General features: G+C 47.4%; 1 protein-coding gene across 1 annotated transcript in view; it reads left to right on the forward strand.

Annotated features, from left to right (window-relative positions):
- Positions 1–14,887, forward strand: part of SAMD8 (sterile alpha motif domain containing 8) — a 76,197-nt gene extending 61,310 nt beyond the window's left edge. Inside the window, exons 6-8 of the mRNA XM_059729747.1 lie at positions 351–509; positions 14,071–14,152; positions 14,259–14,887. Coding sequence (XP_059585730.1) covers positions 351–509; positions 14,071–14,152; positions 14,259–14,289 — 272 coding nt within the window. The 3' untranslated portion in view covers positions 14,290–14,887. The remainder of the gene's footprint in view (positions 1–350; positions 510–14,070; positions 14,153–14,258) is intronic.
- The last annotated feature ends 336 nt before the right edge of the window (positions 14,888–15,223 follow it).

Consider the following 15,223-nt stretch of genomic DNA (forward strand, 5'->3'; position numbering starts at 1 on the left):
TTTGGGACAAATATGTGTTTCAGGATCTGAGAATTTCCTGCAGACTGGAAATTCCGTTTTCCAACCATTTGTAAAGTCAACCAACATGAGTAGATCCTTGGCTGCAACTGAAGGAATATCATATGTCTGGAATATGTAATCAGTATTTCTGGACTTGAAAACTTGCCTGTCTGCAGCAGGGATATGAAGTTCCATATTCAAAGTTCTCCATAGATTCAGCAGTATATTTAGTGTGTAAAAGTAAACATTGCTCCAAAAGTACAGGGATTTACTGATGACGGACTACCATGCTCTGGGCAGCATGCTGAGGGAAAGAGGTGCACAGGTGGTATTCTCTTCTGTCCTACCAGTGAGTGGACGTGGAAGACAACATGAGAATTGCATTAGAGAGACCAACTGGTGGCTTCGGCAATGGTGTCTCGAGGCAGGCTTCGGCTTCCTTGACAATGACCCACACATCACGATGAGAGACATGCTCAGTTGGGATGGGCTTCACCTGTCCCCCAAAGGTAAGCGTGTGTTCTCTTCTAGGTTGGCGGATCTCCTCTGGTGGGCTTTAAACTAGGCTTGGCGGGGGGAGGGGATGATGAGGGCGCGGGAAGCCGTGGACCACCAAACCATGTGGCACCCACAAGGACAGCCCAGCCTGAAGAAGGAGAACATCGGGAACCTGCAATCCATGGGGCGGTCAGCAATACACCACAGGTAAGCAATAAGCAGGTAAGCAATAAGGGGCCCTTTGGGCATCAGAGCCGGGGGGCAACAAAGGCGCCAGTCACAGGGCTCAAGTGCCTATATACTAATGCTAGGAGCATGGGGAACAAGCAGGATGAACTAGCGCTCCTGCTTGCAGAAAACACCTACGACTTAGTAGGGCTAACAGAAACCTGGTGGGATTCTCCCCACAACTGGGCGGTACACGTAGAGGGTTATAAGCTGTACAGAAAGGATAGAGTGGGAAAGACGGGGGGAGGGGTGGCGCTCTATGTCAATGAGCAATATACATCGACCCTTATCAAAACGGAATCGGAGGAGGAGAAAGTAGAAGGATTGTGGGTTAGGTTACATGGAGGTCAAGGAGAAAGGGATTTGGTGGTAGGGGTCGGCTACAGACCCCCACATCAAGGGGAAGAACTAGATTTGGGGCTCCTGAGGCAGCTCTCAGAGACCATAAAAACTAGGGAGGCGGTAGTCATGGGGGACCTAAACTACCCAGACATCTGCTGGGAGATGCAGACAGCAAAGTCCCACCGTTCATGCAGGTTCCTATCCTGCATACAGGACCTCCATCTGATGCAGGAGGTACATGGTCCCACTAGGGGGAATGCCTTACTGGACCTGGTATAGGCAACGGGAGATGACATGGTAGGAGACCTACAGATCGGTGGTCACCTGGGGGACAGTGATCACCAAATAATAGAATTCACCATAAGACGTCGAGTGGGTAAGGTAACTAGTAGGGTGAAAGTGCTAGACTTTAGGAAAGCTGACTTTAATGAGCTCAGGCGATTAGTCAAGGACGCATTGCAGAGTAGGAGTTTTGAAGAGATGGGAGCCCAGGAAGGGTGGCTGTACCTTAAGGAAATGATCCTTCGGGCACAGAGGGAGACGATCCTGATGCGGGGAAAAAGGGGGAAAGGGGCCAAGAGGCTTCCTTGGCTGACCAGAGAAATCCAGAGCAGTCTACAGGCTAAAAGGGGAGCATATAAAAAGTGGAAACAGGGAGAGATTACTAAAGAGGAGTATACCTCCTCTGCTTGCGCTTGTAGGGAGGCAGTTAGACAGGCCAAAGCTACCATGGAGCTGAGGATGGCATCCCAAGTTAAGGATAACAAAAAATTGTTCTTTAGATATATAGGGAGTAAAAGGAAGGCCCAGGGTGGAATAGGACCCCTACTAAATGGGCATAAGTAATTGGTGATGGACAGGGGGGACAAGGCTGAACTCCTCAATGAGTTCTTTGCCTCAGTGTTCCAAAGCGAGGGGCAAGACAAGGCTCTCACTGAGATTGTAGAGAGGCAGCAGCAAGGCGCCAGACTACCAAGCGTAGACCCTGAGATGGTGCAGAGGCACTTGGAGGAACTGGATGCGTTTAAGTCGGCAGGCCCGGATGAGCTCCATCCGAGGGTACTGAAGGCACTGGCTGATGTCATTGCACAGCCACTGGCGGGAATATTTGAACACTCGTGGCGCACGGGCCAGGTCCCGGAGGACTGGAAAAGGGCCAATGTGGTCCACATTTTCAAGAAGGGGAGGAAGGAGGACCCGGGCAACTATAGGCCAGTCAGTCTCACCTCCATCCTTGGCAAAGTCTTTGAAAAAATTATCAAGGCTCACATTTGCGAGAGCCTGGCAGGACAAATTATGCTGAGGGGAAACCAGCACGGGTTCGTAGCAGGTGGATCATGCCTGACTAATCTAGTCTCTTTTTATGACCAGGTTACAAAACACCTGGACACAGGAGTAGGGGTTGACATTGTTTACTTAGACTTCAGGAAGGCCTTCGATATGGTATCCCACCCCATACTGGTGAACAAGTGAAGAGTCTGTGACTTGGATGACTACACAGTCCGGTGGGTGGCGAATTGGCTAGAGGGTTGTACCCAGAGAGTCGTGGTGGATGGGTCAGTATCAACCTGGAGGGGTGTGGGCAGTGGGGTCCCGCAGGGCTCAGTCCTTGGACCAATACTCTTCAATGTCTTCATCAGCGACTTGGACGAGGGATTGAAGTGTACTCTGTCCAAGTTTGCGGATGACACGAAACTGTGGGGGGAAGTGGACACACCGGAGGGCAGGGAACAACTACAAGCAGACCTGGACAGGTTGGACATATGGGCAGAAAACAACAGAATGCAATTCAACAAGGAGAAATGCAAAGTGCTCCACCTAGGGAGGAAAAATGTCCAGCATACCTACTGCCTAGGAAATGACCTGCTTGGAGGCACGGAAGTGGAAAGGGATCTTGTAGTCCTAGTGGACTCCAAGATGAACATGAGCCGGCAGTGTGACGAAGTATCAGAAAAGCTAACGGCACTTTATCGTGTATCAGCAGATGCATGACGAACAGAACCAAGGAGGTGATACTTCCCCTCTGTTGGGTGCTGGTCAGACCGCAGTTGGAGTACTGCGTGCAATTCTGGGCGCCGCACTTCAAGAGATATGTGGATAACCTAGAGAGGGTCCAGAGAAGGCCACACGTATGGTTAAGGGCTTGCAGGCCAAGCCCTATGAGCAGAGACTGGGGCACCTGGACCTCTTCAGCCTCTGCAAGAGAAGGTTGAGAGGCGACCTTGTGGCTGCCTATAAGTTCATCATAGGGGCACAGAAGGGAATTGGTGAGGCTTTACTCACCAAGGTGCCCCTGGAGGTTACAAGAAATAATGGCCATAAACTAGCAGAGAGCAGATTTAGACTGGACATTAGGAAGAACTTCTTCACAGTTAGCGTGGCCAAGGTCTGGAACGGGCTCCCAAGGGAGGTGGTGCTCTCCCCTACCCTGGGGATCTTCAAGAGGAGGCTAGATAGGCATCTAGCTGGGGTCATCTAGACCCAGCACTCTTTCCTGCCTATGCAGGGGGTCGCACTCGATGATCTATTGAGGTCCCTTCCGACCCTAACATCTATGAATCTATGAATAACAGTCACAGAGCAGACACTGATTCTGCAATCAGTTACCATACAGATCTAAGCCATTATAAAAATCCTTCCACCCGTCCCAACTGTTCTCCCTTTCCCCAGTGTTTCTGAATTGTTTTTTTTAGTGGGAGAAGGGATTTGGACTGGATTAAAGGCTTCAGAATAAAGGACCTGGGGGGAGGAGAACATTTCACTACCTGATTCCATAGCCAACAGCTTAAGCCATTGCAGGTGCCTTGAAGAGCCACCTCTAGCTCCACTGTCCCCAACAGTCTTTCAGATTTGGGTCTTTTTTCATTGGATACACTCTGGCACCTCCACTTTCAGCTCTGCATTGTCAGATAAGGTACTGAGGGAGTTATCCACCAAGCTCTGGGTTGCTTGTGGTTGCCTGAGTGACAGGCTCACCCTCAGGCTTTATGTTTTGACAGCTTCCGCCTTTCTGAGCACCTTGCTCTGCTGCTGTGGGGTTAGAAAGGGATCAGGGACATGGCGCATATGGTGCTGTACAATTCTTTTATCGAATATGCAAGAATAGGGTCTGGCAACCTTTTGTTCCTGCAGGCTGCTGCTTGTGACCTGGGACCCTGCTACAGGCCACAAATCTCCACCATCTGGAGCAGCCAAGCCACCTGAGCTTACCCTTGCCACCCAAGTGGCCAATGGTGATGGAGAGTGTTAAATGTGATGACACCATAGTAACAGAGAAGGGAAGACTGGGAGTCAGCAGATGCTGCAGAGGAAATAAATGTGTCACAGAGCACTGAGGTGCCCTGCTCCTAAAGAGGGGAAAATTGCTAGGGAAAGAGCCCTAGCAGTGAATAAGGAGCCCAGCTGTTGGTTGCCAGGGCAACTGGAGGGAGCAAGCAATCACACCTGCCAGCGGTCAGCTGACTGATAGGGGCAGGGCCTGGCTCCCTTATAAACCCTAGGAGCTGAGGCCAGAGGTAGTTCCCTACCAGCAGGCAAGGTCATGAAAGAGAGGAAAAGCCTGAGACATGAGTAATGTCTGACACTGCTGTGGGATGAAGAAACCCTGGTAGGCTTGAGCGTGATTATAGCCGGATGGCTTGTGTTTGTGTTATAGCCTAGGGGCTTGTGTTTGTGTTACTGTTTTGTCACTGGTGGTTTGGGTGAGGCTACTAGGGGTTGGAGGAGGCCTCATAGGGGACTTGCAGTAGAGTGTGGGAACCCCGTGCCAGTGAGGGTGCAGCATTTGGGGTGCACAGACCCCAGCCCCAGAGAGGGGCAGTTGAGAAGCCGCAGAGAAGGGAATGTTGCTGAGAGGCCCCAGTGTGGGTGTGGTGAGCCCCAGAGAAGGGGGCAGCTTTACTGGTGAGTCCCAGAGGAGAGGGCCGCATTGCTGAGAAGGCCCTAGAGAAAAGGGGCAGTGAAGAGCCCCAGGGGAAGGGGGTAGCACTTGAGGAACCCCAGGAGAGGGGGCACCATTATGGAAAAGTGCCAGAGAGAAGGTGCAGTGAGAGACGGGGCTGCGGAGAGCCCAAGTGCCAGAGGGTGTAGACCCAGACCAAACAACGTCTATTCCAGCTGTGAGGCTTGGGGCATGGTAAAAGGGGTGGTTGGGGCCATGTGTAGTCCCTAAGGCTAGGGTGCCCCTGAAGCACCCATTGTAGAACGGGACCCATGAGGGGTCTGGGCAACCATGGGGCCTGAGCATTCATCAGGACGTGACCAAGAGGGCGTAAAAGGCAGCCTCCCATATATTTATATTCCATCAAAGACATGGCGGGTGAGAATCTGAGGGTGCCCTTGGGCCAACTTGGCATGGGAAGGGCGCCTTGAGGAGATCACGGCCCTCCTGCAGGACACTGCTGTGACAAAGTGGAATGAGGCAGGTAGTAGGACCCTGGTGACGCCCAGGTCACAGTGTGCTACATTTCCTGAGTTGCAGCAAGTGGGTTTTAATATCTCCATGGGCTAGATCTGATCCTTATACAAAAAGATTCTTTTGGAGCAGTGGTTGGTAACCTTTTAAGGCTGTGGGGCTGGAATGACCCAGTTCCAGTCAGAGGTGGCCCTGTGCGTAGGTGGTGCTAGGACCCAGCTGCCACTGCTTTTCCTTGCAGCAGTAAGGAAAGAGTGCCCATTGCTGCCACTTCTTCCTGTGCTGGCATATGTAAACAATAGGGATGTGTGAAGCTTCGGTCGCCAATTCAATTCAGAGAAGATTTCGCCTGATTCAGCAACTGAATCATCGAATCCGAGTCAAATCAGGAGACCCATTAAAAGCTCCAAACTGATTCAAAGCATCCAAATCAATTTGGAAAAGATTCCGTGGCTTGGAAGGCAGTCTTGCAGGGAAACAGAAACTTAAAAGAGGGAGGGGGAGGAAAGACTGCTCTGATATTGAAATCTGTAGCTAGCCAATGACTGTGATCTTTCCCTGAGTTCCCTTCCAATCGCAGTGCTCTGGGAGAAACAGCATAAGGCTCTGTGTGAAGCCTTTCTCTCCCTTCTGTGAGCTGTCTGTCTGGAAGCAACAGTGTGTACTGGTTTCCTAGTCAGTCTCTTGCTGGTCTCCCTTCTTGGAAAGGACTGGCTACACCTTACTAATTACCTTTGCCTAGAATCTCTACTTATCCCTATCCAATCCATTCCTTTCATCTTATTTTTTCCCCCCAAATCCTTGTTTTTTCTTGTTGTTTTTCCCCCCACACTTTTTAAAAAGAAAACTGTGTTTTCCCTGACAGTGTATCATCCATTACTGTGTAGGAAAGCACACGCACACACACACTTTCCATCACAGCAAACATTATGAAGCGTGCTGGAACGGCAGGTGTCAGGTCTTCTGGCAGGGCAGGGAGATGGACTAGAGCGGGTAGGGGGAGAGCTAGAGCTGCAAATTCCACCCCCCCCCCCCCCAAAAAAAAACAAAACAGATGCATCCTCTTTCCTGGCAACAATGAGTATTCTGCTGCCAGTGGGAGCAAGGAGGTGGGAGCAGTACCTCTTCCTGCACCTGTCCCACCTCCACTAACACCAGAAATGACCACCAGCATAACAGTCTCTTTTACCACAATTTCAGCTCCCAGAGTGAGCCTCTCATTGCCAAGGTTGGTGGGGGCGGGGGGGGGGCTGGATCTGGAAGCAGAGGAGCTGAGTGCCATAGCTAAGGCAGTTCTGGGGAAAAGGGGGGAATCTGAGTTTGTACTCCACACCCCTCCAAGTTCCCCTACAGGCAGGTCTCTTCTGGAAGGCACTTCAGAGGAGGTTGTAGGGGCAAGTGGCTCAGCTTCCCCTGTTGTTGTCCCTCTGCTTTCTGAGGAGGGAGATAAAGCAGGATCCCCACCCTCAACCCAGAAGCAGTGGGGTAGCATAGCGTGGGATAGTTTTGAGTTGGCAGATGATCCCAGGTATGCTACCTACCAGCACTGCTGAAAGCAGATCAGCTGGGTCAAGGAGGTGAAACACTTCACCGCCACAGTGATGCTGCTGCATTTCAGGAGGCAGCACCCCCTTGCCCTTCTTCCTTCTCAGCCTGGCACCAGAGGGAGCATGCCCAAAAAGAAGTTCCCCTCTCGCTCCAAATCCCCTGTCCCCACAAAGCAGAGGCAGGCTACCCTGGAACAGTGGGGGGAAAGCCACAGATAAAGTGGGGAGCATTGCAGGGTGAGCAAGGTCGCCCAGAGCACTGGGGAGGATGGCCAGCCCTTCTCCTTTGAGCGTCCAGGGTTCAGGTAACTTATGGCGCTCATGGCCCCATCCTACTGAGTGTCTGCACTCAACCACCTTTAGCAGGACACTGGTGCCCTCCCTGTATGAGGCATGCAGGGAGTACTTGAGGGAGGAGCTATGCAAGGTAGATCCGCAGGTTGCCTTGCACTTCACCTCGGATGTCTGAAGCAGCCAAGGTGGAGATCATGCTTACCGCTCCCTCACAGGGCACTGGTGCGATCAGTCAGGGTCTTGGTGTGCTCTCCTTCAAGTGGAGGTGATGGATGAATCCCACACAGCAAGGGAGATCATGGTGGCCATGAACCGCATAGTGCAGGGGTGGCTCACTGAGCAGGGCAAGCTCACCCGTGGGTTCATGGTCACCAACAATGGGGCCAATATGGTTAAGGCAGTCCATGATGCCAACTTTGGCATCCGCTGTGTGGCACACAAGTTCTACCTCATAGTCAGGGTTGCCTTGGAGGGGGACAGGGTGACGGCGCCATCACTACCACTACCGGCCAGTTCATTTCAAGATGCAGGAAGGTGGCGGTCTACTTTTGCTGGTGCATCAAGGGGGGCAAGATGCCACGGGACAAACAAGCAGAGCTGAGCATCCCGCAGCACAAAATCATCCAGAATGTGGAGACTTGGTGGTACTCCTCATACCTGATCCTCAAAACGCTGGTTGAGCAACAGAAGGCCATCCATGAGATGGCCTTGCTCAGGGAGATTGGGATCAGCTGCCCCTTTAACAAAATGAAGTAGGATACCATCTCCCGTACTGGCAATTAAAAAAAATGAAAGCAAGGCCCATTCATTAAACAAAACTGGTGGCTTAGTACTTTCTAGCAGTAGTGTAGCTAAGCGGGGCATGATGGACTCCACTAATTGCTGTAACTACAGGTCATGTAGAAGACAGATTATAGGTGTATCTTATAGGCTAATAGAATGAGAGATGCATAAGCTTTTGAAAGCAAGGGCTTACTTTATGTAGACATGCTTGAGCTAGTTTTAAACAATTTAGCACAGATATTGGCAGCAGGGCAGCCACAGCAGCCCAGAACTGATCATGACTAAAGTAGCTTGGGTATGTTCACATGACAGTAAGCCACAGCAGTGACTGCAAGGAAGGCTTATTTTTAATCAAAGCAGTTTCTGATCAGCTGTTAAAACATTCTTCTATATAGGCTCCTATCTGTTTTTTTTAATGAATAAATGCTAAAGATTATTTTTAATACCAAGTACAAATGAATTGCATGCCAGGATGAAGCCATTGTCCCTTTATTGAAAAGCATTCAGGTACTTTTCAGAATGAATGAGAACCTGTTACTGAAGGGATAACCTAGACTGTGGAGGCAGTAGGTGGACCTGCTCATACATCACTTGATGTTTAGTTACTTAAAATAACAAAATAGGTGCAGTTTTGCTGAAAATTATCTTTGTGGTTGCTAGGATACTTGTCAAATCCCCAAGGAAGCATTGTTGGGTGGGGTTTTTTTGGGGGGGGGGCGGGGGGGTTGTTCTTTTAATTATGGTGATTTCATACAATTTCCCCCTCCTTTCTCCCCCCCCGCCCATTTTTTTTTCTTTACAAAAACAATTTCTACCATTTGGAGGTAGAAGAGTTTTTTGTTGTTTTTTTTTTTTTAAACAGGAAAAGTGAATGCCTGAAACATTGTTTAATTTTATCTGTCTTTGGGCAGTCATGCATTTCCAAAAACCCAAAGAATGTGCGGAGTTCTAATTGTTTTTTCAGTGGGATTTAATTTTTTAGACAAATATTTCAGTTGCCATGTAAAATGAACTTCTAATGAGATGTATTGGCCAAGTCTACAGATCCATTGCAATAGGTTCTATCTCTGCCTCCAGCTGCTTGGAAGCAGGCCCAGAGCTGTCAGTGGAATAGGTAAGCACCACTGCATCTTGGGGGAGAGGGCCCTTTAAGGAGAGACCCACCTGTTTCTGATTTTTCTCCATACCCCAACCCTGGGCTTTATGAAGTTGAGTCAGGGAAAGTGGGTCACTTGTAGCCAGGTTAATGAAGGTGTAAGAGCTTCAGAGTCTAAAGGTCTGTACTAGGCAGTGTCCAATAAGAGCAGTTGAGAGGTCTGGTGGAACTGATAGAAGACTGTCTGGGAGGGTCCTGAGACTTGTGAAGCACCTACAGCTGTAAGCAAGAGAGGAAGACAGAGTTCCAAGGTGCAGGCATAGATGAAGGCTTTTGGGAGTAAGAGGGAGGATGAGATATGAGGCAGGACAGGGTTTGGGGGAGTATTGTAGGAGGAGCTGTGAGGAGAGTGCTACGGCCAGGAGCATGTTGTCAGACTTGGTTTTCTCACTGTGCTGTTCAAGAACAGAAAAATTGGACTGGAAGCCATTTTTAAAAAGACTTTTATAGTAGTGGCTCCTGTGGCAGACCCCCTGCACAGCCTGAGATATGCAGCCAGAATGATGAGCTGTAACTTGGTGCAGTGATTCTCAACCTGGGTGCCATGAGATCCTTTCAAGGTTGTTATGAGATATTGGCACAGGTAGGTGTGCAAACATGATTTAAAAGATAATTCCAGAGATTTTAAATAGAAATCCATCATATTAAAACATTCTGTCTTGTTATGCTCTTTCTGAGTTCTTCCCAACAGAAAAAAGGTGCTATATTTTTCCATAGTTTTCACTCCTTTTCTGACTAAGTGCTGGCATTTTCTGAGGTGTGCCTTGAGTCTAACAAGGTGTGCCTTGAGTTTAACAAGGTTAAAAACCACTGGCTTAGTGTCACTACCCTTGGCAGCATCAAGAGAAAGCCAATATCCAAAGAAATGGGTACTGACCTCTGCTAAATATACTGTCAGCAAGCTCTTAAGTGACACTATCTGTCACTTAACTATTATGGAAACCTTTAGCAAAATATTGAGGAAAGTTTTCTTGGTATCCAGGGGCTCAGAAGGAAATATTGAGTCACTTCCTTTGTGTCTGGTTCTAGTTTGAATACAAGAATGAATTTCAGCAGAGATCCAGCTAGCTGACTGAAGATAACAAGAGACATGGGTGTAAGAGACAGAGGGGATGCTGCAGAGAATTTTCTGCATCCTGCTGAAACCATGGCTATAGGCCAACTCCTTCCTGTAAATTGCTCTAATTTGGATAACAACAGATGATTCATAGTATGAGATCAAAATCATGTCAGATAGATGAGGCTTAGATGGACAAATCCATTGTGGGGTCATGATTTAGACTTGAATACAACTCTGCATCCAAGATTATTGACATCTCCTGCTTCTTCTAAACTGTTGAAATACTGGAGCATGAATACTGCAATGTACCATGTGTTTCATGCTGGGGTAATTGATTTCCCAAGGAATAAGAAGATTTAAGAGCTATTAGAGCCCTGTTCCCTTACACTCCAAAGGTAAAGGAAACTGTAAACTTTATTCTAGCAGCAATGTCCAAAGGTAACTGTTAAACTTATTGTCGGCTGATCTGAAGAACACCTGTTTACATAATATATGAAACTCTCATAGGAGATACCTTCCCTTCATCTGCAAGTACCCACATGCTGCTTTAACAATCAGCATGCTTTCTTCTCTGTCAGGGTTATCCAAAATGCTTTCAGTTATTGCACCCTGCTCCATTTTTTCTCGTGGGCATAGTGTATTGATTGAGGAAACTAATACGTGCTTGGGTACATTAGGAATGTTTTTATTACAAAAGCCTGTTTCTTGTTTTTAAGAATATATATTTCTTTACATCAGTGATTCTGAACCAGCGGGCCACCGTAGGGCCGCAAATCAAGGACTTTAAAAAGCGCAGGAGTATGAGGAGCCGAGGGGCCTGCTCTGCCAGTCTTGCTCTGCAGTCCTACACATGCTGGCAAGCCTATTGGCATTTCGCACCCTGGCACTTTTAAATGCCTTGCTTTGCCACCCCACAAGTGGGACTGCAGAGCAAGTCAAGCAATGTGCTGGCATGGGGGAGATCATTTGCTACCCACAACAGCCAGCTGTGTGATCTTTTTTCATTAAGGAATTTCATGCCCAACTACCAGAAAACATGCATCCTGCTATGCACCTCTGGTAAGGCATGTCATGCCATTGGGATCAGACATAAAATTCCTCAGATCCCAATCTTGCAATTACATTAACATCTGTCAAGAGCCTTAGAGAACTTTTCTTTATAACTGAGGGCTACAAATAAATTTATTGCAGGGGTGTCAGCCATCAATTCCTGTTATGGTTTGTCAGTCTCTTAAGTCATATCGGAGAATGACTTTTTTTAATATTCTTGGTTCTATTTTCCAAGGACTTGGTTTAATGTGTCCCTTGACAAGTATCCTCTCTCTAGCATCAAGAAACATGTTAGTCCCACACTAGGCCAAAAAGTTAGCCTTGTCTAGACTTTCAGGGTGCGTCCAGATGAGCCCACATGTGCCTCTTGCAGCATCTCAAACTTCTTTGAGACGTTGCAAGAGGCACATGCAGGAACGAGAAAATGTTCCCTGCACTGCAAATTTCAGCCCTGCACTGCAAATTAGACCCCTGGATCTCCAGGAGTCAATAAAAAAACCCCACAGACAAAAAATGCAGGACAGAGCCCGGACTGTGCCCTGAGACAACCAGAGGCTGGGTCCTCCACTCTGGCTGCCAGAGTGTCTCTATGGTTGGCCTTTGCCCTGGTGCTGAAGCACTCTGACTGCCCATGTAGGGGAGGCACCATGGCAGCAGCAAGGAGCTGGACCTGGGCTGCAGTGCTGGTAAGTAGTGGTTTGGGGGGGGGCTGGAGGAGGGGGGAGGGGACCATGGGAGGGGACCCCCACTGGCCCTGCCTGCTCCCTGAGCCCCCCAATCCCTGCCCTGTCTGGCCCCACCCTCCCTCTGCCCCCCGAGTGCCCCCAACACTGCCCAACTGATCGCTGTCTCTCTGTCTATATAGTAGTATTTTGTTTTAATTGTGGAGGAACATGGATTTCGGGGTATTTAACAGAGTGACTTTGTGATTTTATTTTTTTTTTTTTAATCAGGGATTTTTCAGTTTTCCAATAGGGGACACCAGAATTCCTGCTAGGGAGGCCAGTGGCAGGACCCTGCCTGCTCAGAGCTGGCACCTTGGACCCAGCTGGAGGTGGCTGACCTCCTGGCCAATTGGGGCCAGGACATGCTTTGACAGTTCAAAGCAGGCCACCACACTGGGAACTTCTTCCGGGCAATAGCTACCCAGATGGCTGGGCAGGAGGCACACGTGGCAGTAGTGATGCGCAGCCACAGACCACTGGCAGCCAGCCCAGAGTGGCAGATGCCTCTACTGGCTGTGCAGTCCCCATCTGGGTCTGGCAAGTGCGCAGCAGGTCACAGCCAGGCAGCAGCACCCACTGCCAGACCCCTGCAGTGGGTAAAGGGTGCAGGGAACTCTCAGGGCTGCTTCAGCAGTCCAGCTGGCACAAGGGGTAGTGTCCCCAGGTACCAAGTGGCTGGGCCCCAGGAGCTCCTGGGAGCCAGTAGCCTTGAGCTACTTGCCAGGGCAGCTTTTTGTACTGATGGGGCCAGGACAGGGCAGCTTATTATATATACTGCACAGGTGCTGGCTGCAGATCCAGGAGGAGCCAGGCAGGGTTATTTTGCCCCAAGTGACACCATTTGCCCCACACCAAAGTGCATGTCTAGGCATGTGTGCTGAGGCAAAAAGCCCTGGCTCAAATTTGCACCGCTTCTATTTGAGCTGCTGCAAGCGCATGTTACTGCATGTGTGGACGTGCCCTTAGAGTAGTTGGCCTCTGGGAATGCTGAAACATCAGTTCACCTATCTGGCAGGACTTGTCTTTTAAGCTTCCAGATTCTGGATTGTCTGTTTGTCTGTATTTCTTGTTTTCCCTTTTTGTTGCTGGGTGGTAGGGTGAGGGAGACAAAAGAAAACTTGACATTCACTCTAATATGCACTGAACTGTGCAAATATCAGTGTCTACACAGACTACTTTTTTCTAACAAAGCTCTTTTAAGCTTTTGTTACCAATATTGAGATACAATTCCTACTGCCTTGCTTTAGAAAGCAAGTGTGATCTTCACGTGGGGGACCAGTTCTTTAAGGGAGATGCCTTATAAAATATACATCAGTTAATTATAATTTGTTTAACCTGTTACAGCACTTTGACTGGAATTCTCAAGGGTCTGTAGCACTCCATTCTTCAACGACTGTAAAATTAAGAGATTAAATTCTCCCTGGTCAGTATGGCTTACACAACCCAAAAGTTATTTCTACACAAGGGCCTTAAAAATACTTTAGTTCAGTAAATAGCCTTTCTAACTCCAAACAAGGTAATTGTTTAAAAATAAACTTAATAAAAGGCATTTTAACAAAATTTCTCTATGCCTGTCAACTATTGAATTTCCTTCCATAAAGGAACAAAATTTATTCTGGAAATTTTAAAACCACTTTAATAAAATTTCTGTAAACTAATCTGCTCTATATGGATTATTTAAATAGAAACATTTGTTTTTAAAGAAAATGTTTGGATTGCCTGTTCTTCTGTCGCAATGTATTTTCTAAACTATATTTACTTCAGATGCCTATTTTAATTGCATACGGTATGTGGCGTCTCTGAAAATGGTTTCTCTTAGAGCCTTGGAACTTTCCTCATGTGCTTGATGATACCCTTTTAAAGACAGGTCTTTTTCATGACTTCAAGGAGGAAAAACAGAGGTAATATCCTTGTGAAGGAATCTGGCATGACAGTTCCTTATGATTAACCAAGGTTTATTTCTTTTAATGCAGGTTCCATATATTTGATTTTTTTGAATCGCTGGGTTGGCCTGGTTAATCAAACTAACGGTCTGTATCCTGAAATGGATATCTAGTAAGTAAATTTGGTGTACAGGCAGTCCTTTACTTACAACGTTTTGAGTTACGTTTCACACTTACAACTTTTATAAATTGACACCGTTTCAATTTTCTGACATCAGTTTCGACTTTACAATGCTTGATTCAATGTGACGCCACGCCAGCGAACATGTTCGCTGTGTCACCCATCTCCCTGGAGAACATCTGTCCAAACGTCCTTGGACACTTTCTTTAAGAAAGCAGACAAGACTCCTGAGAAGACTCCAGCCAAGACCCTTCAAAAAGTCTAACCAAGAGCCCTTCAAAGAGTCCAGCAAAGTCACCTCAAAGAAGTCCTTCCAAATCAATATGATTCCTATTTACAATATAAATACATTAATGTAGCTATGTTACTCATCTATAAATGACAGTACAAAATTCTGGAGTATTTTTGGTGAAAATAGGGTATCGGGCCTTGTTTCAGGAACCAATCCCCCATTTATAACGTTGTTTCTTATGAGAAAATTGGTTCCAAGTTGCAACGTTTTGACTTAAGACATGGTTTTTAGGAACCAATTGCGTTGCAAGTCCGAGGACTGCCTGTATTTGAGTGGCTGGGAAAGTCAAATGAGGCTTTTCTTTTAAAAAAAAAAAAACAAAAAAAAACCTCCATGAATCATTACTGCAGAACTGTGTAACTTTTTTTTTTTCAAAATGTGTCTTTTATGAATTTCAACTAACAGAAAATAAATTACAGATTTTCTACCAGTTGCACCAGTAAGTCAATCTGCACTCTCATCCACTACATATTTGTTGTTGCAAACTTTTCAAGCCTCAACTTAACAATTGATTTAGTAAGCTGTTGTTAGCAATGCCTTTTGTTTTATACAGCTGGCCAGTGCACGCAAAATACTTGCAACAAAGTGAATATCAGTGTTAGTCTTTTAAACCATATGATTATGAATACTGAAATCATTCATAAAATTCTCTGTTTCTCTTGGAAATGTGTGTGTGCACAGACAGCAGACATAGGTTTAAAAGAGTATTTGATAACAGGGAGAACAACATATAAAGAAGCTTATTGAAGTTTGTTTATTGTAACCTGCCA

The sequence above is a fragment of the Alligator mississippiensis genome, chromosome 6 (assembly GCF_030867095.1).
Source record: "Alligator mississippiensis isolate rAllMis1 chromosome 6, rAllMis1, whole genome shotgun sequence".
Lineage (NCBI taxonomy): Eukaryota > Metazoa > Chordata > Crocodylia > Alligatoridae > Alligator > Alligator mississippiensis.